Below are 25,326 nucleotides of genomic sequence, written 5' to 3' on the forward strand. Positions count from 1 at the left end.
GGTGCGGGCACTCAGAGCTGGGCAGACCCGCACCCACCCACCAAGGACACAAAACATGTCGGAGACGTGTGTGACTTTTTATTGCAGCTCTGGTTAGAGTCCATCCTTAATTCATAGTTCGATTCTCCCTGGTGGACTGACACGCCCAAGATGGAGACCCATCCCCCTCAAGGCTCAGACACTGGCTGTCCCCAGTTGTAGCTCTGGTCTCACACTGTGGGTCCAACTTCTCTTTCCTGGACAGTCCGTGCTCTGGAGAAGGAAGCGTGGCTTTTCTTTTCAGTTCCATGGCCTGGTCGGTCCAGTGGCCTCTTGTCAGTGGGGTTTGGGTACGTGGCCGTCCACATAGAAGTTCCTGGTGATCTTGGGAAGAGCAAACTCAACTCCCTCCAGCTCAGGGGTCAGCACAATCTGGCAGCCCAGTCTTGAGTTCTCCTGGAGCAGTGGAGCCATGTCCAACATGTCGTCCTCCCTGGGACAAAGGACAGTGGTCAGAGTCAGGGTAACCTGAGGCAGCTGGAGGTGGATAGGAGAGCCTTGGGCAACAGAGACGCACATGCACGCAGTCTGGGGGTGGGGTGCCCACTCACCTCTCCTCAGGAGGAGGCAGGAGATCCAGGTGGGCCTCACTCACATACACATGACAGGTGGAACAGGCCAGGGATGCTTCGCAGGCCCCTGGGGACAGGACAGGAAGAGCACAGCCTTAGTGAGGAGCAACCACCACCTAGCTCCATAGCTCAGAGCCAACTGTTTCCACGTTGTCTGCAGGCTTTTAAGACAGTCTGAGGCAGCCCAGACGGATTTTAAATTTGTCACATAGCCAAGGTGACCTTGAACTGATTCTCCTGCCTCAACCTCCCAAGTGCTAGGATGACAACCGTGAACCTTTATGCCTAGTCCCATACCGACTCTCACTACACTAACTTCCTTTCCACCCCAGGGCCTCTGCACTCCTGGACCCATGGCCTAGAATGTTCTCTGCTTTGTTTAGCTGCATTTAGTCAAGGCTTCGACTCAACTGTTTCCAGAGTTTCCTCTCTACTTGTTTTGTGGTGTTTATCACCACGTAACTTTTTAGTTAAAATTCCATCCTTCCTTCCATCCATCCCTCTGAATTTTTGAGATGGGCTTCTTTATCTTGTAACCCTGGCTGTCCTGGAACTCACTGTGTAGACCATGCTGGCCTCAAACTCACAGAGATCCACCTGCCTCTGCCTCCTGAGCACCATCAGCTTCACCCTGTGATTTTTGTTTGTTTGTTTTGGTTTTTTGAGACAGGGTTTCTCTGTATAGCCCTGGCTGTCCTGGAACTCACTGTGTAGACCATGCTGGCCTCAAACTCACAGAGATCCACCTGCCTCTGCCTCCTGAGCACCATCAGCTTCACCCTGTGATTTTTGTTTGTTTGTTTTGGTTTTTTGAGACAGGGTTTCTCTGTATAGCCCTGGCTGTCCTGGAACTCACTGTGTAGACCATGCTGGCCTCAAACTCACAGAGATCCACCTGCCTCTGCCTCCTGAGCACCATCAGCTTCACCCTGTGATTTTTGTTTGTTTGTTTTGGTTTTTTGAGACAGGGTTTCTCTGTATAGCCCTGGCTGTCCTGGAACTCACTTAGTAGACCAGGCTGGCCTGGAACTCAGAAATCCACCTGCCTCTGCCTCTGAAGTGCAGGGATTACAGGCGTGCACCACCACTGCCAGGCCTTAGAAGCCTTTTCTAAACACCTTTTGTTACTGTGTATGCAAGCATGGGGGTGGAACATCCATGTGGACCTCAGAGGGCTGCGAGTGAGCCTCAGCCCTCAGTCCACCTTGACACGGGAGGAATTAGTGCCTTTATACACTGAGTCACCCCAAATCTGTAATTTTTTTTTTTTTTTTTTTTTTTGGTTTTTCGAGACAGGGTTTTTCTGTATAGCCCTGGCTGTCCTGGAACTCACACTGTAGACCAGGCTAGTCTCAAACTCAGAAATACGCCTGCCTCTGCCTCCTGAGAGCTGGGATTAAAGCTGTGCGCCACTACGCCCGGCCAAATCTGTAATTTTTGAGACAGAAATTCTTGGTAAATTATCCAGGCTCGTTTGAATCTAAAAAGGAACCTACAGCTTTGCTTTTTGATAGTTTTAAAGACAGGGTCTCACCATAAATTCCTGGCTGTCCTGTCCTAGAAAGCACTCACAGACCAGGATGGCTTTGTATTCAAGAAATCTGCCAGTCTCTGCCAGCAAGTGCTGGCACTAAAGTCATGAGCCACCATGCCCAGCCCTTGAGAGCTTTTTAAACATGTATTTATGGGCTGGTGAGATGGCTCTGCAGTTAAGAGCACCGACTGCAGGGCTGGAGAGATGGCTCAGTGGGTAAGAGCATGCAACTGCTCTTCCAAAGGTGCCAAGTTCAAATCCCAGCAACCACATGGTGGCTCACAACCATCCTTAACAAGATCTGACTCCCTCTTCTGGGGTGTCTGAGGACAGCTACAGTGTACTTACATATAATAAATAAATCTTAAAAAAAAAAAAAAAAAAAAAAAAAAAAAAGCACTGACTGCTGAGTTCAATTCCCAGCAACCACATGGTGGCTTACAACCATCTGTAATGAGATCTGATGCCCTCTGCTGGTGTGTCTGAGGACAGTGACAGTGTACTAACATATATGAACTAAATATCATCAATGGGAGGAGAGGTCCTTGGTCCTGTAAAGGCTCTATGCCCCAATATAGGGGAAATGCCAGGACCAGGAAGTGGGAGGGTGTGGTTTGGTGTGCAGGGGAGTTGGGGGAAGGGATAGGGGGGTTTCCAAAGGGAAACCAGGAAAGAGGATAACATGAGGATTTTGACTTGATAACGAAGGTGAGACCGGCACCAGAGAGGGCACATCACAGAGATGTAAGAGAGCTACCTGCGAAGACACCCGTGAGCCGCTGAGCCAAGTGGGCCTGAGAAGTGTTTGTTCTGGATGTTCACTCTGTGGGGCCTAAAGCTACCCTTTGGTGCCTAGTCAGTTATGCCCCACTGATGTATTTATATATGCTACATAAAACAAATCTTATACACAATATATAATGTGTACATTTAAAGTACATAGATGTTGTATATAACTTTAGGTAAATATTAAATTATATACTTACTACAGCTTTAATAAGTAAATAAATCTAAAAACAAACAAACAAACAAACCAAAAAACCCCCAACCATTTATTTATGTGTGTGATCCTGTGTGGGAATATGCACACCCCAGTGCACATGTGTATGTCGGAGGACAACTGGAAGTGGTGTTTCTCCTTGAGTGTCAATTCTGGGACTGAACCCAAGTTATCAGACCTTGAGGCAACTGCCCTTTAACCAATCCCTATCAGGAACTTTCCACTCTCCTGGTTCAAACTGCTAGGACCACAAGCCTGAGCTGCCGGGCCTTACTTGTGCTCTTTGTTTAAACTGGGTCTATGTTGCTGAGGTTGGTCTTCAGCTCCTAGGCTCAGCTAGGTCTTGTGACGCTCAGCTTCTGACAAAGGAGTGCCCACCACGGGGCTCGTGCACCTTTGGCAGGTAATCTATAGCCACCTTTTTACCCTGGGGCTGGCTGTTGGTCCACCCTCCTCTCTACCAAGCATTAATTATGTTCATTCCCACGACAAGCCATTGAAAGTGATGCTAAATCTATCATTTTATAAAGGAGAAACAAAAGGCTCAGAGAAACCGGCTTGGAGTTTACAAAGCTGGTGCAGCACGAGAGACATGGATTGTTTGCTTCTGAACTGTTAAAAATTCTGTTCTGCACAGTGCCTGCCGGACTTGGGAACAGAACCACCGATACACACACACACACACACACACCACCCCCAACCTCTCTAGTGCTTTTTACTGGTTTGGGGTTTGTTTTGAGAAAGAGACTGTGTATGCTGTCCTGGAACTTGCTATGTAGACACCAGGCTGGCCTCAAACTCACAGACCAGCCTTTCCTCCCAAGTGCTGCACCGCTAACTCAGCACCACCCCTTCCAACTGTCTGCCAATGAAAACCTGTGTCTTTATTCTTGGGTTTATAGTTCCTGTTAGGCTCAGAACGGCATAATGGCATGATATGACAAAGGACTGTTACTTTGGTACACACAGTACACAGTATTCACACAAAGACTCTTGTCATTTGGGGGAGGTGGCAGTTTTTCCATAACTTGTCATAATTTTTGAGACAGGGACTCTTGCTAAGTTACCCAGGCTGGGTATGAATATAAACAGGGTCTTGTCATTAGTCAATGGTTACCCTGGAATGTTCCCACCGGGTAAAGGGGCCACTGCAAGCCCAGTGACCCGAGTTCAGGCCCTAGGGAAACAGTATGGAAGGGGTGGACCAGCTCCCTCAGCCGTCCTCCGATCTCTATGGAGGCATATGCACACACGCACGCACGCGCACGCACGCACGCTAAATAAATACAATACGGAAGGCTCTCAGCAATACTCACACAAGGGCAGCATGAGAGGATGAAAATGCCCTGTGTCTGAATCACGTTTTGCATGTGACTCTTGCTTCTAGACCCTGCCTACCATAATATGGTATACAGCTCCCTGCTCTGCAAGGTGGAACTATTGCCTCTTCTATTCCTGAAGCTGTCCCAAGGAATTGGCACTCTACATACACTGATCTCAGACCTGCTTACATGGAGGACCTTGGGAGGCCAAGGTGTGAATGAGGCTCACTGTGGAAGAAATGTCAGAAAGCAAATGAAAGCTAAGCTTTATGAGGCTACTAAATACAGACAGACATGGGCACGGGGGTTTAAGCTGAGTGAAAGGATGCCAGGCTGTCAAGTCTGAAGAATGAGAAGGAGCCAAGCCATCCGCTGGGAAAACACCTCTGGCAGAATAAGCACATAAGTGCTAGGACTGAGCTGTGATGCCTGAAAACCAGCAAGTGGCAAGGGACAGGCTGCACATCTGTGATCTGAGCCCCGAGAGACAGAGATCCTGCCTCAGGTCCACCTTTGCCTAGGTAGTCAGCAGCTACACTACAGCATGGAGGGTCAACATGGAGAATCCGTAAGTTCCAAGAGAGCACAGACTCTAGCAGCTCAGTAAGGGCTGCTCCAAAACCTAGTTTTATTTTAGTGTTACTGTAATGAAAGGTTTTAAGTGTTTCCATGTGTCTGTGTGGATTGTGAGTGCCGTGCCCATGGAGGCCAGGTGAGGGAGTGTGCTCGGGCGCTATTGGTACAGAGGCTGTGAACTGCCTGGCACAGAGCTGGTGGTAGGAAGAGAACACAGGTCTTCTCAGGAGCCACCTGCAGTCTTCGGCGCTGGCGACCTCTCCAGTTCCATCACTGCCATCTTACTGGAGTTAGCTCAAAGGTGGTGAATCAGTAGAGACCACCTGTACTCTCGGAAAGAGAAACCTAAGGCCATCAGCCAGCAGGTTTAAGGGTAAGTCACAGAGACTCTGTCTTAACCATTTTGACACTAAAGCGGTGGAGGCAGGGGGATCACTATTGTGAGTTTGAGCCTAGCCTGGTTATGTAGCTGGTTTCAGAACAGCCTGAATAACATGGACTCCACCTCCATTCTTCCCACCCCACCTATTTGGTGATATGGTAGCACATGCCTGTAGTCTCAGGACTCAGGAAGTGGAGGCAGTAGGTTCACTGTAATGAGTTGGAGGCTAGCTGGGATTACATAAGTTCCTGGTAAGCCTGATTCACAGAGGGAGATCGGACCCACCCATACACTACCTAAACAAAAATACTGGATTGTGGTAGTGCACACCAAGTCTCAGGAGGTGGAGGCAGGAGGGTCAGAAGTTCAAAGCCATCCTCTGATATATAGTAAGTTCGAGGCGAGCCTGAACTATATGAAACCTCTCAAAATTACAAAAAGGTATAAGAAAGAATGCCAAGGGTCTCGTAGTCTCATATGACCTACCTTCCAGGTCCACCCCGTGGCGCTGGGCCAGGTGTAGAACATTGTCCCCGACTCTGCCCCTCACCGGGATCCGCTTGCCAGAGCGGTCTACGAACACCACGTTGACCCTGGGGACAAACAGGGTGCAGGTGCTGAGCCGGAGGCCGGCCTGAGGCCGAGTGGCAGGGAGGGGCAGGGCGTGGCACGACGGGCACTCACACGTCCCGGGGCAGCTCCGGGCTGTCCGCCTCCTCCTCGCCGGCACGCCGCTCGCCTACAAACACACGAGTGGGTGAGCAGCTGCGGCCTCGCTGCGCGCCGCGGCCCAGCCCAGCCCAGCCCAGCGTACCTGTAGTCCCGAACGTCCTAGATGTTACCGCCGCGTGCCCGGCCCTGGGTCCCCAAGATCCCCCGGCCGCCCGTAACAGGACCCGGGCGCTCACGCCGCGGGCCATGGAGGCGGCCATGACAGGCCACGTGACCGGAAGACCGAGTAAGCTCCGCGCGTCCGCAGTGACCGTAAACGCAGCGTTTGGGCGCCGTGAGGTCAGAGGTGATGAACTACGATCCAGCTGGACTTCCGGCCTCGCCCCGTGGTTGTGTTTCTTCCCTTAGGCCTTACTGTATGTCTTGCTTATATGTACGTATGAGCACCAAGTGGGTGCCTATGGAGCCCAGAAGAGTTAATGGGTAGTGTGGGGCTGGAAACTAAAGTCCGTTCTCTGCAAGAGCCGCAATTGGGACCAACCTCTGAGTCCTCTAATCTTTAGACAGGATCTCTTAGTCTGGCCTTGATCTCTGAATGCCTTTGCTGGAATTAAGGGTTATGTGCAACCATGCCCAAGATTTAAATTTTGTTTGAGACAGGGTTTCTATAGACTAAGCAATTCATACAGACCAGGCTGGCCTCCAAGCCCAATTTAAATTTTAGGGACTGTATGAGCTCATCTGTGACGTGTGTAGGTCGGTGATCAATCTGTGGAAGTCAGTTCTCTCCTTCCATCATTTGGGGTAGAGGGATAAAACTCAAGGCTGTCGGGATTAGTGCTAAGTGCTGTTACCAGAATTATGAGCTAGTTTGCTGGCCCATGGTTTATATCAAGAACCAGCCAGCTGATTTTTTTTAAAACCGTTTACTTACAAACTTTAATTCAGCAAAGGTCTGTGCAGGGGGTGGGGTGGGGTGAGAGGGGAGATACGCCCACTGGAGTGGGTTTGGGTTATCATGTTTGGGGAGGGAGGCTGGTGGTGGCTCAGCTGGCCAAGGGCAGAGCCCCTAGGTCCCCTCAGATGGGCAGAGAGGAGGCCTGCTCCAGTGATCCAGCCTGGGGACGGTAATGACCTGGGTTTGAAGGAACATGGTGGAGGCCTAGTGGCCTGGGTACAATGGTCACCTTTCACAGACAGCAGGGGAGACTGTTGAAGCCAGCAGAAAGTACTGGTCTCTGCATCAGGCTTTGGGCATCCAGGCTTTGGGGTGGCTTGCCAAGGTCAAGGCTTTGGCCTTCTGTCCACAGGGAGACACCTGAAGAAAGGGTGAGCCCTAGGCCAGAGCTCTTTGGTCCTGAGCCGAGCTTTTGGAGCTCCGCATCTGAGAGGCTCTGACCCAGCAGGACCTGTGGCCCAACTTTAAGGCATCAGAAGGCAAGGATACGGGGCAGAAGCTGGAGAGCTTGGGGCTTAGGGTACTGGCCAGAGTAGGCAGGCAGGGGCATGAGACAGCTATACCTGCAGCAGATGACTGGGAAAAGAACAGGGTTAAGCTGTTGGGACCTGCACATGTGGAATAGAGGCCTGGGCAGGCCAGACCCTGAAGGAATCAAGTTGGGGCTTTTCTGGAGGGATGGGGGAGTAGATGTGGTCATCATCCTGGTTGTTTTAAAAAATAATAAAAATTAGAAAAGGAAATCAAAGTCAATTGTCGAAGTTTAAAAAACGGGGACTGTCTCTGATCATCAGAGGTCAGAGCCACCTCCAAAGGCACTCAGGGGCCAGAGCACAGGAGTGACGAGGCGGGAGAGCAGGCCAGGCCCCTCTCTCTTAAGGCTGCAGGGCTTGGCTCCAGGAGCAAGCCCACAGGTGATGGTGGCCCGAACCCCCGTCCCTCGAGCCCCGGCTGGTCGTCAGCAAAGTCCTTTGCAGAGATTTCTCTATTACTCAAAGAAAGGACGTTAAAAAAAAATAATAATGAAAATAAAATCCCAGAAAACACAAATACCAGAAAAAACCCAAAAGCAACTTGGTGCAGGCCCTTGGAGCATCTCTGGTGTCGACCCCTTAGAAAATCCTCTTCCGCTTCAGGTAGGAGTCTGCGTAGTGGCCGCCGAGGCCCTGGGAGTGCTGGCCCACGTAGCTGCCCTCTGGGCTGGGCTCAGGTGAGGGCAGCAGGTGGGAAAAACTGCGTTTCTGGCCACCCAGTGGGGTCTGGAGACAGACAGCAGGAGAGGCCAGGTCAGCGGCCTCCCAGAGCCAGGGCTGCCCAGCCCTGCGCCTCCCCTCCTCCTGCCCGTACCTTCAGCAGGTGACTGTGACCATTGGGCCCAGGGCCAAGGCCCAGGAGCCCTTCGCTGGAGCCCATTGGGGAGGAACCAACAGCCTGAGGAGTCAAAGAGGTAGGGCAGGTTACCCTGGGGCCACCTAGCCTGCAACTCAGAACTATGAGGCCTGGTGGTAACTGTCTCCCATCTGTCATCTGGGGCTAAGACCACTGCAGCGTGAGCTGAGGCTGAGACCCCTTGGACGACAAGGCTACAGAGACACACACACAGCATCCCAATGGTCCTAAAGACCAGTCCCTTGTAGGGCACTCACCTTGTTCAGGTGGCTCTGCTTGAGGCCAGCCTGTAGGCCACTGGTAAAGTAGGAGGTGGGTGAGCCAGAGTAAAAATGAGAGAGGGGTCCCCCACTGCCTCCACCACTTCGGGGCTCATTGAAGCTGCTAGGTGGGGGGGACATCTGCAGAGAAAGTGAGGAAAATCATGGCAGGAACCCTTCCCCACCATGACTCCGCTTGTCCATGTTAATCTTCTGGGGACCTCTGGGGCCCACAGCCATTGTAGCAAATTCAGATTGAACCACAAGAGGATGATAAGCTCTGAGTGGCTCAGGGAGACACCATGCTCTCAGCCAGTGACCTTCACTTCAACAGATGACTGACCACCTGTGTAAGCCATGGGGTGAGCCCCTGCTGAGCACTCAGGGAACCACTTACTGCCCCACTGAAGGGTGATGCGTAGAAATTTGAGTTGGACAACATAGGAAGCTCCAGTTTGTGGAGCTCAGTTACAAAGGGAAAGCACTTCTTGTTATACAGCTAGTGCTGACTGCTATATCCACTTTGTTACACAGCCAATACTAATACGCTGCAGAACACACAGGGTATCAAGGCTCTTACCTTGTGTCGGCTGGGGCCATGAGCCCCTAAAGTTGGTTCCCGAGGGTGGGAGAAGAGTCGTCTAGGTCCCACATCCTAAATTAAAGGGGTAGAAACATGGGAGAAGGGGGTTGGTGTATGCCAACTTTATCCTGGGTCAATTCTACACCAGTTAACACTAGGGATTCATGACCCATACTTGGGCATGCAGGGGCTTCAGTGGGATGGCCTAGTTGAAGACAGAGCAGACATGTGCTCTGTCCAAAGGACAGGTGTGCCTGGACCCCAGGGATGGATGCTGTGAAGTGACTGTGTATTGTGATCAAAATGGGAAGAGATGGACAGACAGGACGCTAAGCCCTTTCTCAAGGGAGAAGGCCTGTGTCTTGGGAGTTGGGCAAAGCACCTTCCCCTCTAGGATGCTGAAGCCCTGGCATCCGTCGCCAGCACTGTATGTGTGATAGAGGGTGACCTGCCCCACCTCTTTGACCCCCTCAGCTCCAGTGTGGGTGTGATGGAGAAATCCTGAGATCTCAGCACTCAGGTGATAGAGCCAGGTTAAGACACTCAGAGTCATCTCTGCTACACAGTGAATTAGGCCAGCCTGGGCGACATGAGTTCTTGTCTCCAAACAAACAAACAAACAACTCCAAAACCAAATAAAAAGCCAGCAAGGACTAAAATCTGAAAGAGACAAAAATGGACAGGAGACTCAAGGAAAGAAAGGGGAGCAGCCACAGCCCCTGACTACCCACTTGACACTAGAGAAAACACAGCCGCCTTTAGTACAAGTCCCCGGACTCAGGAGGGCTTCTGACTCCTGGGCTGCCCTGGATTTTGGAATACTCCACTGAGAGACATGGAGGCAGAGAGGCTGCCTTAAGTTCAATGAGAAATGCACTATGTCTGAATGACACCTTGGTGCCTCTGTGTACCATGATGCCACTGAGAGGACAACTTGGGGAAGTAGTTCCCTCTACTGTGTAGGAACAGGAATAGAGCTTAGGTTTCCAGGCATGAAGACAAACACAGCTGGCAGCTGGGGAACTCACCAGCCCACACCTTTATTTTAATTTTCTTTTGCTTTTGAGGGTCTCATGTAGCCTGGGCCAGTTTTGAACTTCTGATCCTCCTGGTTCCACTTCCTGGTGCTGGCACCATACCTAGCTGACGGTGTGAGCTATGACTCACAAAGGTCAGATGTAATATGTCCCACCTGCAGAGTAGGCAGGGTCTCTAAGACTTTTGGGATTCAAGCTTGAATGAAGCTCAGCGCTGGAACACCTGCCTCTTTCATGGATGTGTGTGCATGTGTGTGTGAGACTGTACGTATAGATGTGTGCATGTGTGTGTGAGACTGTATAGATGTGTGTGCATGTGTGTGTGTGACTGTATGTATGATGTGTGTGCATGTGTGTGGGACTATGTACGGATGTGTGTGCATGTGTGTGTAAGACTGTAAGTATGGATGTGTGTGCATATGTGTGTGAGACTGTATGTTTAGAGTGTGAGCGTGTGTGTGTGTGTGTGTGTGCATAAGCCAAAGGATCACATTGGGTCCTGTTGCTCAGGAGCTGTCCACATATTTTCTATAGTTTTTGCCAGTGTATTCATGTGTGTGCAGACGTATGGAAGTATGGAAGACAGATGACATCAGGATCTTTTTCCACCGCATCCATTGGAGCACTTCAAGCTTGCCAGTTCCATCAGTCTAGCTCATCAGCTCCCTGCAGAGATGCCATTCCCACCTGATGCTCACTGGGATTACAGGTAACTTGCCACACCTGCCCAGCTTCTACAGGCTCTGAGGATGCATATGCGGAACCATTGATGATGCAGCCCTGTCCACCTTTTTTGGAACAAAGTCTCGCTATACAGCTGTGGTTTGCCTGGAACTTGCTGGCCTCAAACTACACAGCAATCTTCCTGCCTTGCCATCAAACCCAGTTGAAATAGGATGTCTTCCCTGGCCTAGAGTTTACCTACTAGACTAGAATACCTTCCTGTCTCTGCCACTTCAGAACTGGGGTTACAAGCACTACAGCCCTACCTCTTTTATAACATGTGGATTCTGAGATGAGACGTAGGCCCTCATGTCTGTGATTAAGGGATCGCATCAGATACATTTCACATTTTCGATGTTTGGACCAAGAAAGCTCACACTGCATAGTTTGCAGATGAATTTGCTCTTCAGGTGTAAAGGGCCACCCTTAAGATAGGCAGAACACAGGGCAGCCCAGTACTCACTGTGGGGTAATCAAAGCCGTAACTGTCAGACAGCCCTGGCTCAGGGGGCAGGCGGTTGCTGGCGATGGGGCTGAGTAGGCGGGACTTCATTTGGAAGGCTTTGCTGCCATTGTTGCTACCACTGCCTCCACCAGGAACTGCAGGGCTAGGCAAGGGGGGCTCAGCAGGGCGGCGGCCTCTCCCAGAGCCTCCCCAGCCCCGGGTCTCCTTGCCTGCTGGGTTACTGGATGGAAGCAGGCTGTGTAGATTCAGGTAGGGGTTGAGGGGGATGCGGTAGTCCTTTGGGGGCTCCCCCAGCAGTGAGACCTGTAACAGGAGGGTTGGTTTTGCTAGGGACCTGGGTAGAGGAGACCTCAAAGGTAGGGGAGGCTGGAAGTAGGGTAGCACCTTACCCCAGGGGGCGTTGGCAGGGGCCCACTGTCCTTCGGGAGGCCTCTATGGTTGGAGCCTCGGAGCCCCACAGGGCCTTGGGGTGGAGTGAGCTGGGATGCTGGGGGACCCAGACCCATGGGCTCCCGATCACCCCCAGAGGGGCCCAGCAATGGTGGTAGTAAGGGTTGTGGCTTCCCTCGACGGGGCGGCAGTTCCGGGGCTAGGCCCCCACCTAAAAAAAAAAGGAAGGTGTCAGCTAAGGGCCCAGTTCTACCCATGGTCCTGAAACAGGCAAGAACCCTGTGCCTCAGAGGTAGACTCGGGGTCTCTTTGAGTGCCAGCATTCAAAGACACTGCCAGCTGCCCCACAAGGTGAGCACCAAAGCACCAGACAGACCAGTGCAGGCAGGGTGGGTACCTGCCCAAGGCCACAGGGCAGAATTCACCGGGGCAGGAGGGAACAGTATGAATAGAGAGGTGGAGTGGCAGGGTCTGACTTTACCTGCAGACAGCTCCCCAAGGAGAGGGTTGGAAGGTTGGGCCCCGGTCTGGAGGGTACCCAGAGGTGAGTCGCCCAGGATCCCAGGCTTCTAAAACAGAGCACAGTCAGCTGGGGGTGGGGACAATATGGCCTGGGAAGCAGACACTGGACACCCAGAGTCCTGAAAGTCACACAAATGTCCAGTATCACCAACTCAAAACTTACTCTCAGGCAGACACACACAGGGAGCCCTCCAGCACCTGTGACCCCACCCCCACCCATCACCTACTCATGTGGCCTACAGGCTCCGGCGTATATACCAGGCCCTGACCTATATGCACTGGAGATATACAGGAAATACTGAGCACATCAGGGCTGTCACTCCAAAAAAAACCCCACCACTGTCACACATACCCAATGACAGTCCTTAGCATCCAGCCCCCTTGCTCAACACAGAACAAAGCTGACCGAGGTAACTACACCACAGCTGTGTAAGTAAGGCTGGGCTTTCCTAATCATAGTCACTTCAGGAATAGGTAGGCATGCCCTGGCCACCAGGCCCAGCCATCTCTTCAGAGCAGAGGAAAATGTAACTTCTCACAGGGGTGGCTAGAAGAGGAGCCCGGTGGGGCTGCCCCACTATGAGGCTGTTACCTTCTGGTTCTGGTTCTGGCTCTGGCTCTGACTCTGGCTCTGGCTCTGCAGGGCTAGCTGCAGCAGTGCAGTGGACAGGGCAGGCCCACTGAGCAGCGGCATGGCAGGGGGTGCGCCCAGGAGGCCTGAAAGGAAACACAGATGCTCTGTGATAAGTCACCACCCAGCACAACTGCAGGTTCTCAGCATGACAGATGGTCCTGAAAGGTCCAGGCAGGGTCTTGCCTGTGGGAAGCTCTGCATGACACCCCTGCCACCATGCATGGCCTGTCTTACCCTGCTTGCCACTGGCACCCCCATGAAGCAGAGGGTTGAGGAGCAGCTGGAGGGATGCAGATGGGCCCAGGTTGTTCAATAGCTGCAGAAGATTTGGCTCAGGCAGGAGTCCCTTGCCTCGATTGAGAGCCTAAGGAAGAAGTCAGAGGGTGGCTCAGAGCAGAGCCCACCGAGGGGAGACAATGGTGTTCAAGGAGTGCTCTACTCACCGTGGCTTGGGCAGCAATGAGTGCTGCCAGCATGCTGCGGCCAGGGGGACCTGGGGCACAGAAAGACACTCGTAGGTGGCTGCCACCCAGGGCCAGGCCATCTGCCCGTTCTTGTGCTGCCTCTGCCATCTCTGCTGTCTCGTACTCCAGCACCGCGAAGCCCTTTAGCTGCCCATCCTGGCCACATGCCAGCTGTGAGAGATTCACTCATGAGCACCAGGTAAGTAACTACATAGACCAGACGCTGACCCCAACACTGATGATGAACCCTTAGAGAGGTGACTCATTGTCCATTAACTGGCCACTAAATCTGTGCAATGGCTAACGGAGTCCCTAGGTCAGTTTGCAAAAGGCCACATGGCTAGCCAGAGGGCTGAGAAAGGACATAGCTCACCTGTAGCTATTATATTATTTGTGCTAACACACTGGGAACAAACTCTGACAGGGACTACCAGGAACATCAGGAGGTAAGAGATGGCTGCAGAGTCTGCCCTGAACACATGTCTTGGGCCACAGATACTGTGTGGCAAGGGGCTGACGTGGGAGGGCGCACCCAGGTAGCCAGGAACTACAGGCTGGTTATTCAAGGCTGCTATTACTATGTGAATGTGGAAGTCAAGGTACCAGTGAAGACCGAGAGAGACTAAAGTCACAGCAAGAGCTATTTTCCTTCACAGCCACCTCCACAGGAGCCCAGTGGTTTGTTGAGCCTATACCCCTCATCTACAACGTCAGACCAGGTATGTTCCAGGAGTGAAAAGGGATGGAAGCTAGATTAGTCCAATGCTACCCATGCTGTATTTAAATTTCTTTTATTAAAACAAGATCTCACTGTGTTGCCCTGGCTAAGCTGGAACTCATAGACCAGCATGGCCTTGAACTCAAAGAAATCTGTCGGCTTCTGCCAGCTGGGTGCTGGATTAAAGGTATTTGCCATCACATCCCGACCTCAGAGAAAAAAGTTGGTATATTTGAGAGGGTGTGTTTTCTGTGCAGTCTCCATTTCTTTGAGGCAGGCTCTCTCCCTAAACTTCGGGCTCATTTTCTGGACAAAGCTGGAAATCAGCAAGGGATCTTCCCCCCCCCCTTCAGTGCTGGGTTTTATAGTTTTTTATATGTATATTGAAAGATGCTGTCTCTAAAGAAAGAGGAAGGAAAGAAGGAAGGGAGGGAGGGAGAGAGGGAGAAAGAGAGGGAGGGAGGAAAAAAAGCTAGATATGTTGGCATACCCCTATAACCACAGGAAGTAGAGGCAAGAGGGTCAAGCGTTCAAAGCAGGCCTGTACTACATAGCAAATCTTAGCTACAACAAGGTAATTTGTCTCCAAAGAAGTAAGATATCAGCCTGGTGTAGTGGCGCTCGCCTTTAATCCCCGGGAGGCAGAGGCAGGCGGATTTCTGAATTCAAGGCCAGCCTAGTCTATAAAGTGAGTTCCAGGACAGCCAGGGCTATACAGAGAAACCCTGTCTTGAAAAACAAAAAACCAACAAAAAAAGTAAGATATCGCCTCTTGCTATGTAAAAAAGAATATGGCCTCAGTAAGGCTGGAGATAAAACTTAAGTGCCAACCCAGCTTTGCTAGAGGACCCAAGTTTTGTTCCCAGCACCCAGAGAGAACCCAGGCAAAGAATCAGCCACCATAAACATCTGGCATGTCCCCTAAACTGCACTCTAGGCCCAGTGGCTAGGTATGTTTCCATAGCAACTCCTCTGCATAAGAGCCCAGGCAAGTGGATCCCTCAGAGCAGTTGTCTTACTTTTTGTTTTTGTTTTGTTTTTTTTCCCAAGACAGGGTTTCTCTGTATAGCCCTGGCTGTCCTGGAACTCACTTTGTAGACCAGGCTGGCCTCAAACTCAGAAATCCGCCTGCCTCTGCCTCCCGAGTGCTGGGATTAAAGGCATGCGCCACCACTGCCTGGCTAGTTTTCTTACTTTTTTAAAGACAAGGATAATTATGTAGCACAAGCTCAGCTGGAACTCAGAGAGCTTTTTGCATCTATTTCTGCAGTGCTGGGATTTAAAGGCATGCATCTCAGCCAGGCACAATGGCACACGTGAAGTGGGTTTGGCCAAATGCTGCTTGTGTTATAATGTTAATTTTGGTTCCAAAAACTGCTTAATGAGTGACTACTTATAAGACACTGAGGGACCCTGCCCCCATTTGTTTTGACTGGTAAATAAAGATGCCAGCAGCCAATGGCTAAACAGGACGACAGGGGTGGGACTTTTAAGATCCCCAGGCTTGAGAGAGGTAGGAAGAAAGGAAGAGGCAGTGATCCTACCATGAGAGGGGCATAGGATGACCAGCCATTTAGGAATTCTGGTCCTAATGGCCATTCCCAGATTGGGTCTGGGGTAGCAGAGATGAAATACAGATTTTAAAGGATGTTAACACTGGGAATACCAGAGGGGAGTGTTTGCTAGTCTCAGAAAGGACTAGAAGATTCCAGCCTTTGAGCTAATCAAGGTCTATCAAATTAACTGCGTATGCATGAGAGTCTTTCATGTGAGGATCCAGAGGGCTCTGGCGGGTGCTGGGAGTCAAAGAAGCTTAACTAATTCACCGCTACGGATGGTGCCCAATGTGGGGCAAGAATTCACGATTAAAAATTATTTAAAGATTCTTGGATAGAATAACATACACACACAAATGATATAAGTCTATGAGGAGGGGAGAATTTCTCAGCAAGCCAAGCCAAATCACATGGTTCCCACACAAGCCACAAAACTATCCCAGGCCCCTCTAAAAGGATTCTAGTGCCTTAAGTGAGCCTTAGCTCAGAGATGCTGGGAGCCCCTGCTATACAAAGACAGGCTGACTGCTCTGAGACAGAGTCAGATGGTAGATGAAGCCTACTTCCTACAAACAAATGATCAAAGGGTAGGGATAAAGTTTGATTTAATTGTTTTTAAGGAGACAAGGGAGTATAATGGTAATTGTTTCAATGTTCTTAAATATACATAAAATAAAGAAATCCAAGCCTTTGATCTCAAATGTAGAAAGTAAAGGCAAGAAGGGAGAATTTAGAGAGATTAAATTAAAAACAAAAAAACCTAAAAAAATTTAAGAGTCTTGCCAGGGCAAATACTCGAGAATCTTTGACCATGGTCTACATGGTCTACATGGGATTGCTTAGCCTGGTATAACAAATCTAGAGCTGAGAAATAGGCTTATTCAATAAGTAGAAGGCAATTTTTTAAAAGTTAAATATATAGGTAAATACTTTTAAGCATTTGATCTTAAATTATAGATCATAAACAGGATACAGTCGTTTGGTCTGTCTCAGACAGTGGAAACCTAGGCCTTGATAATTATATAAAAGGGTAAGTGCCCCCACAGAGATATTCATCTCCACCGAGGGAGGATTTATACATGCATAGTAGATATATAAAGAATTGAGGCTTTGATCTGTAAAATTAGGTCTAAGCAAGGGGTAGGGAGCCTGACCTATCTCAGACAGCCCCCCCCCCACTCCCCACACACTCACTCACTCACTCTCGCCTTTAACTCCAGCACCCAGGAAGCAGAGTCATGTGAGTTCAGGGTCAGCTTGGTCTACAGTGTGTGCTCCTAGACAGTCAGAGCTAAATAGCTAGACCCTGTCTTTAAAACAAAAACAGACCAAAAATACAGTAAGAAAAAAGGTATGTATATGCCCCGTGCTTTATTACTTAAAAAAAAGAAAAGAAAAGAAAAGAAAAGAAAAAGAAATTGCATTTTATTTGTCTGTTTGTTTTTGGTTTTTCGAGACAGGGTTTCTCTGTATAGCCCTGGCTGTCCTGGAACTCACTCTGTAGACCAGACCAGGCTGGCCTCGAACTCAGAAATCCACCTGCCTCTGCCTCTCAAGTGCTGGGATCAAAGGCGTGCCCGGCTTGCACTGTATTTATTTTATGTGCATTCATATGTCTTGGGCAACTTGAGAGAGTTGGTTCTCTCTTCCTACCATGTAGGGACCAGGAATCAAACTGTCATCAGGCTTGACCTTGTCAACTGAGCTAATTGACCCAGGACCTTCCACATGCCAGGCAGGTGTTCCACAGCTTAGGCACACTAGCCCCTCACTGGCAGATTCTAGGAAGGCACTCTATCATAAACACATACTGTGATCATCTCATAAATCCACAGAGACAGATGCAAAAGGGTCAGCATGTGATTGGGACCACATGAACTCTGAACTGAGAGCTGGAGATGCAAACTTTGATCTGTCTTGAATCTCAAGCACCAAACACAACTGTGTCCTGCAAAGGTGGACTCAGAACTACTCAGTAAGTATCTAAGGACTAGTGGGATATAACTCTGGGCTAAAGCACTTGCTGGGCAGGGCCTGTTCCACTCCCAGCATTAGCAAAATAAACAAATACTTGGGAACATAAGAATGAAGGAGAAGCCTTTATAATAACCATTCATGGGCTGGTGAGATGGCTCAGTGGGTAAGAGCACCCGACTGCTCTTCCGAAGGTCCTGAGTTCAAATCCCAGCAACCACATGGTGGCTCACAACCATCTGTAACAAGATCTGACGCCCTCTTCTGGAGTGTCTGAAGACAGCTACAGTGTACTTACATATAATAAATAAATATCCATTCATAAGGCAGAGAGATGGCTCAATAGGAAAAGACACTGTTAACTCACAAACTCAATTTGATCCCCAGTACCCACATGGTTATAGGAGAAATGACTCCTGAAAATTTTCCTCTCAACACCATACAGGTTATCTTTGTGTGTATACCTGTATGCACATATACACAGAAGCATACAAATAAATAAGAGTACAAAAGTTATTTTTAAGACACTTTAATACTTAGCCTATGTAGACTAAGTACTGCCGTGTTATGTCTTTAACCCCAGCACTCAAGAGGTAAAGGCAAGTGGGTCTCTGAGTTCCAGGCTAGCCATGATTACACAGGAGCCCCTGCTAGAAAAGAGGTAGAGGAGATGAAATCAGAGTAAGGTGCAGGCAAGGGACTTGCCCACGACAGCAAGGAGGGCTGAAATCCATCCAAGCCCAGCTGTCTATCATGATAACTCTGGCCTCTTCCATGCCTGGCTTGGCTACAGATGCTCAAGACACTGTGATGGGGGCTGGGGCTGGGGCTGAGCAGGCAGAGCTGTATACTGCCTAGAATGCAGGAAGCCCTAAGAAATTCCAACCCCCACACCACATAACTCAGCATGGTCAAACATGATCCAGTACTTGAGGAGTAGAACCTATACGATCTAGAATTCACACTCATCCTCAGCTACATATCAAGTTCAGGATCAGTATGGGCTATCTCAAAAACAAAATAACAACATGAGTCAGGCAAAGTGCCTCCTACCAGTAACCCTGACAACCATGAGGGTAAGGCAAGAAGATGGTATTTCTAGGCTAGTCTGGGCTACATGATCTAAGTAATGAGTATGTGAGTGATAAGGATGTGAGATGAGCCAAGGAGGATTTGCACTCTGACCTTTGAACCATTCCCACACCTACGCCCTTAACCACCATATCCCAGAGCCTCTCCCAAGAGCCCCATTCAGAGCTAGCTATATGACAGCTGCTTCAAATGACCCAAGACCCACCTGACAGAAGGTGGGGGTATAGACCGCTGACAGAGCCTGGCGCAGGGCATCCACATCGCTGAAGCCAGGAGGCAGGTGGTCCACACAGAGGCACCGAGAGTGCAACAATGCAGGGGTCAGCTGCCCAGCATCTGTCCAGTGCACGTACAGTGTGCGTGGGCCCAGTGGCTTGCCCAGCAAGTCAGACTTGGCCCTGGCTGCCGAGTCTTTCTTCATGTACTCTGCAAAGCCATATCCTTTAGAGTGGCCAGTGCGCTCACTGTACACTAGGAAGCAGCGCTCCAGGCTGCCAAAGGGCCGCACCAGCTCTTCAAATTGCGCCTGTGTCAGACTAGGCGGCAGGTTGGCCACGCACAGCAGAGCATCGGTAGGCTGCAACTGAACTGACAGCTCACGCTCGCGAAGGCGGCTCTGGTGGAAGGTGTTGATGGCAGCTTCAGCCTGCTCCCCATTCAGCAGAGTCACAAAGGCTGCAGGGGAGGAGAGAAGCTGGGGTCAGAGTGACCTTAGTCTCTCTACCCTGGGCCCTCCACACCAGGTGTGAACAGAACACCAACTCCTACTGAGAGTACAATCCAGTCAGTTGGGGCCTTGGACTCCCACCAGTCCCTCTGACATCTCTCCACAACACATATGTGCCTAGTACCTGTGCAGACCAGAAGATGGTTTGAGTCCTTGGAACTGGAGTTATAGGTGTTTGTGGTATGGGTCCTGGGCATCGAACCTGGGTTCTCTGGAAGATCAGCCGGTGCTCTCGGTCACTGAACCAACTTGAGCTCCAACCCCAAACTCTTTTATTTTTTAAGATTTATTTGTGTATTTCATGTATATGGGTACTTTATCTACATGTATATCTGCACACCAGAAGACAGCCACAGACAGGCATGTGCTGCTATGTGGGTGCCTGGGAATTGAACTCAGAACTGTTGGATAGGAGTGAGTGCTCGTAACCATTTCTGCAGCCCCCAAACCCCAAGCTCTTAATGGTTCTGGCTTCTTAAAGGTCAAATGGGAGTAGGTTAGCTCTCACAACCATCATCTTTGGTAAAGAATCAACAGAACCAGATCAGTACCCAAAAGCCAGGCTGTGGCTGTGATCCCAACATTTGCAACATGGGGCAGGAGAACAGAGTTCAAAGCCAGCCTGGGATAGCTAGCCAGATTCTAGCTAAAAACCCAAGGGCTGGGACGAGAACAGCTCAGTTGGTAGAGTGTTGGCCTAGCATGCATGAGGCCTTGGGTTCTATCATGTGGAATGGCAGCACACGCCTGTCACTTCAGCACAAGACTAAACCAGGGTTATCAGAAATTCAAGGTCATCCTTGGGTACATAGTGACTTACACTGTCTCAAAAAACACAAATGAGACCTGAGGCTGGAGTTAAAAGTGTTCATCTTTAGCACCACAAAATTAAAAAACAAAAGAAAGATCAGGACTAAAGATGTACTTAGGGAGTAGAACACTTTCCTAGCATTCCAGAAGTTCTACATGCAATCTCCAGCCACAAACACACACACACACACACACACAAAGAATACAACACATACTCAGTAGTTGGTCTTCAGAGCCATGTCCCGCCCTTCTAGCCTCCTCACTCACAACCCATCTCACAGCCACAGGAGCCTTGTTCAGAGAACCTCCTGAGGCGGCCCAGCTCGTGTACCCCCCCCCCCAGGTCCCTCACAATACTCAGCACTGCTTTCTGGTCTCTGCCAGGCTCGTCCTGTCTGAGTTCTGTCCACTTACCTGACTGCCCTACCCAACCTAAGCCAGTTCCTCTCTTAGATCCTGGCTGTACCCCTGTGTCCCTACTGCTTTTGATCCCATAACCTCATTTTGCCTTCTTCCTTTTTTGAAGGTCTCATGTACCCCAGACTGTCCTCAAATGTATTACGTAGCCAAGGGTAGCCTGATCTTCTGATGCTCTGCCTCCAACGTTAGAGTACAACTTTCAAAATGGCTTCACCCACTGGGCCAGCCCACTTGCTCCCAGGATGGTATTTGCTTGCTTGCTTTCTGCTTCCTTTTTATTTGTTTGTTTCCTGGCTGACCTGGGCTAGATTTATAGGCGAGTCTGGCTTCAGATTCAGAGATCTCTGCCTTCCAAGTGCTAGGATTAAAGCTGTGTGCCAGCAGACCCCACCATGTTATTCTCTAAAGGGACTTAAATACCCTTGGCTTTTGGTATGCTCCAAGCCCTGTGGCGGGATGGCTGTACCAGATCTGCTTTATTGAAACCTAGGACTTTTTTTCTTGCATGTGTATGGGTATGGTAAACAGGCGTACATGTATGTTTACAGTGAGTGTACGCACAGGTATAGGTAGAGGTTGTCTCTTATTTAATGCCATAGCTTGCTAATTTGGCTAATCTACCTAACCAGCTTGTTCAGGAGACTGGCTCCACCTCCCACACACTTCTATTACAAGTGGGTCATTAGGCCAGCCCACCCAGCATTCCTGTAGCTGCTGGGGTTCCAACTACAGTCCTCATGCTTATCTGGCAAATGCAGAGCCATCTCCCCAGCCTTCAGCAGCTGTGCTCTAAGCAATCTGTGTCAGGCACACTCAGTCTGCATCCATGGCTGTTACTTGTATACAATCCCATAGAGTAAGCACAGACCAAGATTCCAACCTGTTACCGTGCCTCCAATGGCCAGGAACTTAACCACTGCCTGGCCTGTCAGGTAGGTGTCAGAGGGGCACATTCCTCTCCACATTAAGTTGTCAGAAGGTGCTACGTGGTCTAAACACCTGGCACAATGCAGGAAAGCAGCGACAGTCACTGATGGCCTCACAGAGGAAGCCAACGCTGCCAAGTCTTACCCCAAGGGCACAGGGCTGCCCACTCCATACAGGGCGCCTCAGCCTATGACAGAGTAGGGTGCCCAGTGGGCCTGGGTTAGAAAGAGACAAGAACAGTGGGGGAACTGAGCACACTGATACATGGATTATAAGCCTCGCACTTTGAAAGTGAAGGCAGGAAGTTGTCTTGATGTTCAAGGCCACCCTCACTTATACAATAAATTTAACTCTAATCTGGGTTATATGAGACTCTGATTTAAGTAAAGTCCAAAACCAAAAATGGGGCTGGAGAGATAGCTCAGCACTTAAAGAGTACTTGCTGTTTTTGCAAGAATGGGGTTTGGTTCCCAGCACCAACATGGCAGCTTACAACCCTCCTTAACTCTTGTTCCATGAAATCTGGTGCCCTCTGCCAGCCTCAGTGGGCCCCAAACATGCAAATGGTACTCCAGCAAAACACCCATACACATCAAATACAGAAAACTACAACATACAAAAAGACAAAGGAGTGGTACAAGCTAAAGGAATGCTACAAGTTTTAGGATAGCTGGACACACCATGAACCCCAGCACAATCTGGGCTACAGCCTAAATCCATGCTCAAAGAAGAAGGCTGGGAAATGGAGTCTGCTGCCATACCTAAGCCCAAGCTCCAGCCCCAGACTCTCACGAGTGTATGCATGCTCTCCTATGCACCTGACATTACAGCCCTCGTAGTCTAAGATGGGAGAACTGCCCAGAATATACAGCAAGACAGAACCACGAGAGATCCTGCCTCAGCAAGGGGAAACTGACTTTAGAATGTTGTCCTCCAACTTCCACACTTGTTGCCTATGCTCACACTCACACACACACACACAGGTAGATAAAGGAACTGACAAGGGTGGGTGGTGCCCGCCTTTAATCCCAGTATCCGAGAAGCAAAAGTAGGAAAGTGGATCTCTAGGAATCCAAGGCCAACCTGAGCTTCTTGTTGAGTCCCTGCCTCAAAAAAATTAAGACATGGACAGACAGAAAAAGGATCTGTTTCCTCTGACACAATACAGGACCCACAATTCAGAACAGATGTTAAGCCAGGTGCTGTCACCACTAGGGACTGTCATGTCATAATTGCCCTGTCCACCCACGGCCCACAAACCTGTCCCTTTGTATTTGTCCACGAAACAGTACTTGAGTTCGTAGTCGCTCAGGAGGTCATGTACTTCCTGCAGAGACACAAGAGGAAGCCAGGGAGGGAGTCACTGGGCAAGCCCGCCTACAGGTGGACCCTCCATACAAGCAGATAAATGAATAGCTGTTTGTCTATACAGCTATCTTCTACAATCTATCTTGTGCAGGGCAAGACTGCAGATTACATGCTAGGAATGCCAAAAACTCAAACTGCACGCCTTCAAGGAGGCTGCCCAACTTGTCTGATTTCCCCCTTGCAAGGTTGAAACCCATCCACTGCTAATTACGAAGCCATTTTCTCCAAGAGGAAACCAGCTGAGGCTGTAAGAAGAGAAGCACATAAACTGTCATGGCGACAGGGGGCATTCTACCCAGGGGTACCTGACCAGAGCTGTCAGGACAACAGGGGGCATGCTACCCAGGGGTACCTAACCAGGGACCCCACTCACCTAACTGACCCTACACTGTGTGGGTGCAGGAGCCACCCAAACTCCCTTATGTTGACAGGGCTGCTGTTTTGAATGCTGGCTTCCAGGACAAGTTGCCTGGCTTCCTTGCACCAAATGACCTGTGTATGAGCCCAAAGAGATAAGGCAGGCAGTTCCAGATATGCGCGACACCATGCACACAGGTGTCTACTCCAGGTCTGGTCGCTTATTGTGCTCTGCAGCTTCACTAGCCATGTGCCTATAGAGCAGGGGGTACTAGGGTGCGCCAGTGAGCAGACATTTTTAGCAGCAATCAGAAAGGGCTTATCCCACCACCACCGGGCAGGGCAACAGAGATACCACTTTCTTGGGTCCAAAGAGCATTGCACACCCTGCTCTACGTGGGTTCCCAATAGAAGGGCACTCCCGGCAGACAAGATTAGCCACAGGGAAGTGCCACAGACAACACATCCCAGCCCCCCGCCCCCACCCGCGGCATGTTCATGTCGAAGGGAGACTTCATTTTCCCAAATCAATTCTAGTAGGCATATGAGGGATGCAACTCCAACTTCCGGGTCTACCTCGAAAAGGTGTGTCTGTATGCTTGATAAGAAAAGCCATGCTCTTAATTCTGAAACTTCCAGATTTGAGCTCTGTCCCCCGAAGGCAGAGGAGGGAAAGCGCCCTCTGAATATGCATGGGTCAGTTGGAATCTATTTCAATCAATCTATTCACAGTCCCCCGCACACATTTCAGCTGCCTGCCCCTTCCAACTACCTGCAACCTTCAACCACTTGGCCTCTCCCAAGTCCGATGGTCGCCCCTAGCAACGTCGACTCGCACTTTAAAGTGTTTTTTTTTTTCTTTCTCCTGACCATGCCCTTTCCACTTCGTTCTTAATGTCTCACGACCCTGGGAGAGGAGACGACACTGGGGAGAGCCCCCACTCACGGCAGCGTTGGTACCGCCCGGGTCCCCCCCCCGCGCACGCGCACCATGGTATTTCCCGCCACGCTCTCACCCCCACCCCCCATACCTGGTTGGTCACGTCCCCCGGGAGGCCTCGGATCAGTATCTTGCGGCGGTTACGGAACTGGCGCTCGGTGTGTTCCAAGCGTTTCCGGATCTCTTCCGGATCGAGCGGCGGCAACTCTTGTTCGGGCGCCCGGCGATCGACGGTCTCGGGAGTTTCCGCTTCGGCCTCCGCCTCCGGGCTCAGCGGCGGCCGGTGAGTAACGGACACGTCGGCCGCCATCTTGGGAAACCCGGCGCCTTCTGGGACCAGCGAGCTCAGGGCGGAGCGACATAGAGCGGCAAGGAGGGCGCGTGGAGTGATTGGTTGGTGGAAGCCCCGCCTCTCCCCCGGCCCCCTTCAGCGTATTGGCTGGGACCAGCCCCGCGAGCGTTGTCCGCTTCCCCGGACTCCCGGCCATTGAGTAAAAGGCGGAGCTGCAGCCAGGAGCCGCCTTACAAGGCAGGACTGAGGCTAGGCAGGCGTGAATCCCTAACGCCCCCTTCGCCGCTTTACGAGCTGGTCAGGTGCACTCACCTGTCGTCTAAGCCCTTGAGAGGTGAAGGCAGATCTTATGATGTCATCCTCAGCTACAACGGAAATCAAATTCGTAAGGATCGGGTCTCAAAAGAGAAAATAAAACGACAAACAAAAACTAGGTGTGCTGATGTACGCATGCAATTCCAGCACTTTAGAAATGGAAGCTGCCAGGCAGTGGTGGCGCACGCCTTAAATCCCAGAACTCGGGAGGCAGAGGCAGGCAGATTTCTGAGTTCAAGGCCAGCCTGGTCTACAGAGTGAGTTCCAGGACAGCCAGGGCCACACAGAGAAACCCTGTCTCGAAAAA

At 50.5% G+C, this 25,326-nt stretch overlaps 2 protein-coding genes across 2 annotated transcripts; both read right to left on the bottom strand.

Moving 5' to 3' along the window:
- Window positions 1-67: 67 nt before the first annotated feature.
- On the bottom strand, window positions 68-6,458 carry Fdx2 (ferredoxin 2). Its single transcript, XM_021207584.2, has 5 exons — window positions 6,240-6,458; window positions 6,110-6,164; window positions 5,912-6,018; window positions 591-678; window positions 68-472 (listed from the first exon to the last, which is right to left on the bottom strand). Exons 1-5 carry the CDS (start codon window positions 6,355-6,357, stop codon window positions 316-318), a joined length of 525 nt encoding a protein of 174 aa, XP_021063243.1. The 5' UTR covers window positions 6,358-6,458; the 3' UTR covers window positions 68-315.
- Raver1 (ribonucleoprotein, PTB binding 1) lies at window positions 222-24,756 on the bottom strand. The gene is made up of 16 exons (XM_021206373.2): window positions 24,504-24,756; window positions 23,008-23,074; window positions 19,069-19,538; window positions 13,503-13,694; window positions 13,294-13,423; window positions 13,018-13,142; window positions 12,385-12,472; window positions 11,903-12,114; window positions 11,511-11,816; window positions 9,285-9,359; window positions 8,702-8,845; window positions 8,403-8,486; window positions 6,240-8,314; window positions 5,912-6,164; window positions 591-678; window positions 222-472 (listed from the first exon to the last, which is right to left on the bottom strand). Exons 1-13 carry the CDS (start codon window positions 24,720-24,722, stop codon window positions 8,168-8,170), a joined length of 2,259 nt encoding a protein of 752 aa, XP_021062032.1. The 5' UTR covers window positions 24,723-24,756; the 3' UTR covers window positions 222-472; window positions 591-678; window positions 5,912-6,164; window positions 6,240-8,167.
- Window positions 24,757-25,326: the final 570 nt, after the last annotated feature.

The sequence above is a fragment of the Mus pahari genome, chromosome 10, assembly GCF_900095145.1.
Source record: "Mus pahari chromosome 10, PAHARI_EIJ_v1.1, whole genome shotgun sequence".
Classification (NCBI taxonomy): Eukaryota; Metazoa; Chordata; class Mammalia; order Rodentia; family Muridae; genus Mus; species Mus pahari.

Bases quoted from the DNA above. Each gene is read 5' to 3' on its own strand.
- Fdx2 (XM_021207584.2), bottom strand. From the start codon at position 6,357: ATGGCCGCCTCCATGGCCCGCGGCGTGAGCGCCCGGGTCCTGTTACGG. The intron at 6,165-6,239 runs GTACGCTGGGCT...GTGTGTTTGTAG, and splicing joins TAGGACGTTCGGGACTACAG to GCGAGCGGCGTGCCGGCGAG. The intron at 679-5,911 runs GTAGGTCATATG...TCCTGTCCCCAG, and splicing joins CCACGGGGTGGACCTGGAAG to GGGCCTGCGAAGCATCCCTG.
- Raver1 (XM_021206373.2), bottom strand. From the start codon at position 24,722: ATGGCGGCCGACGTGTCCGTTACTCACCGGCCGCCGCTGAGCCCGGAG. The intron at 19,539-23,007 runs GTTTGTGGGCCG...CCTCCCCTGCAG, and splicing joins GGACAAATACAAAGGGACAG to CCTTTGTGACTCTGCTGAAT. The intron at 12,115-12,384 runs GTAAAGTCAGAC...TTTTTTTTTTAG, and splicing joins CCTTGGGGAGCTGTCTGCAG to GTGGGGGCCTAGCCCCGGAA.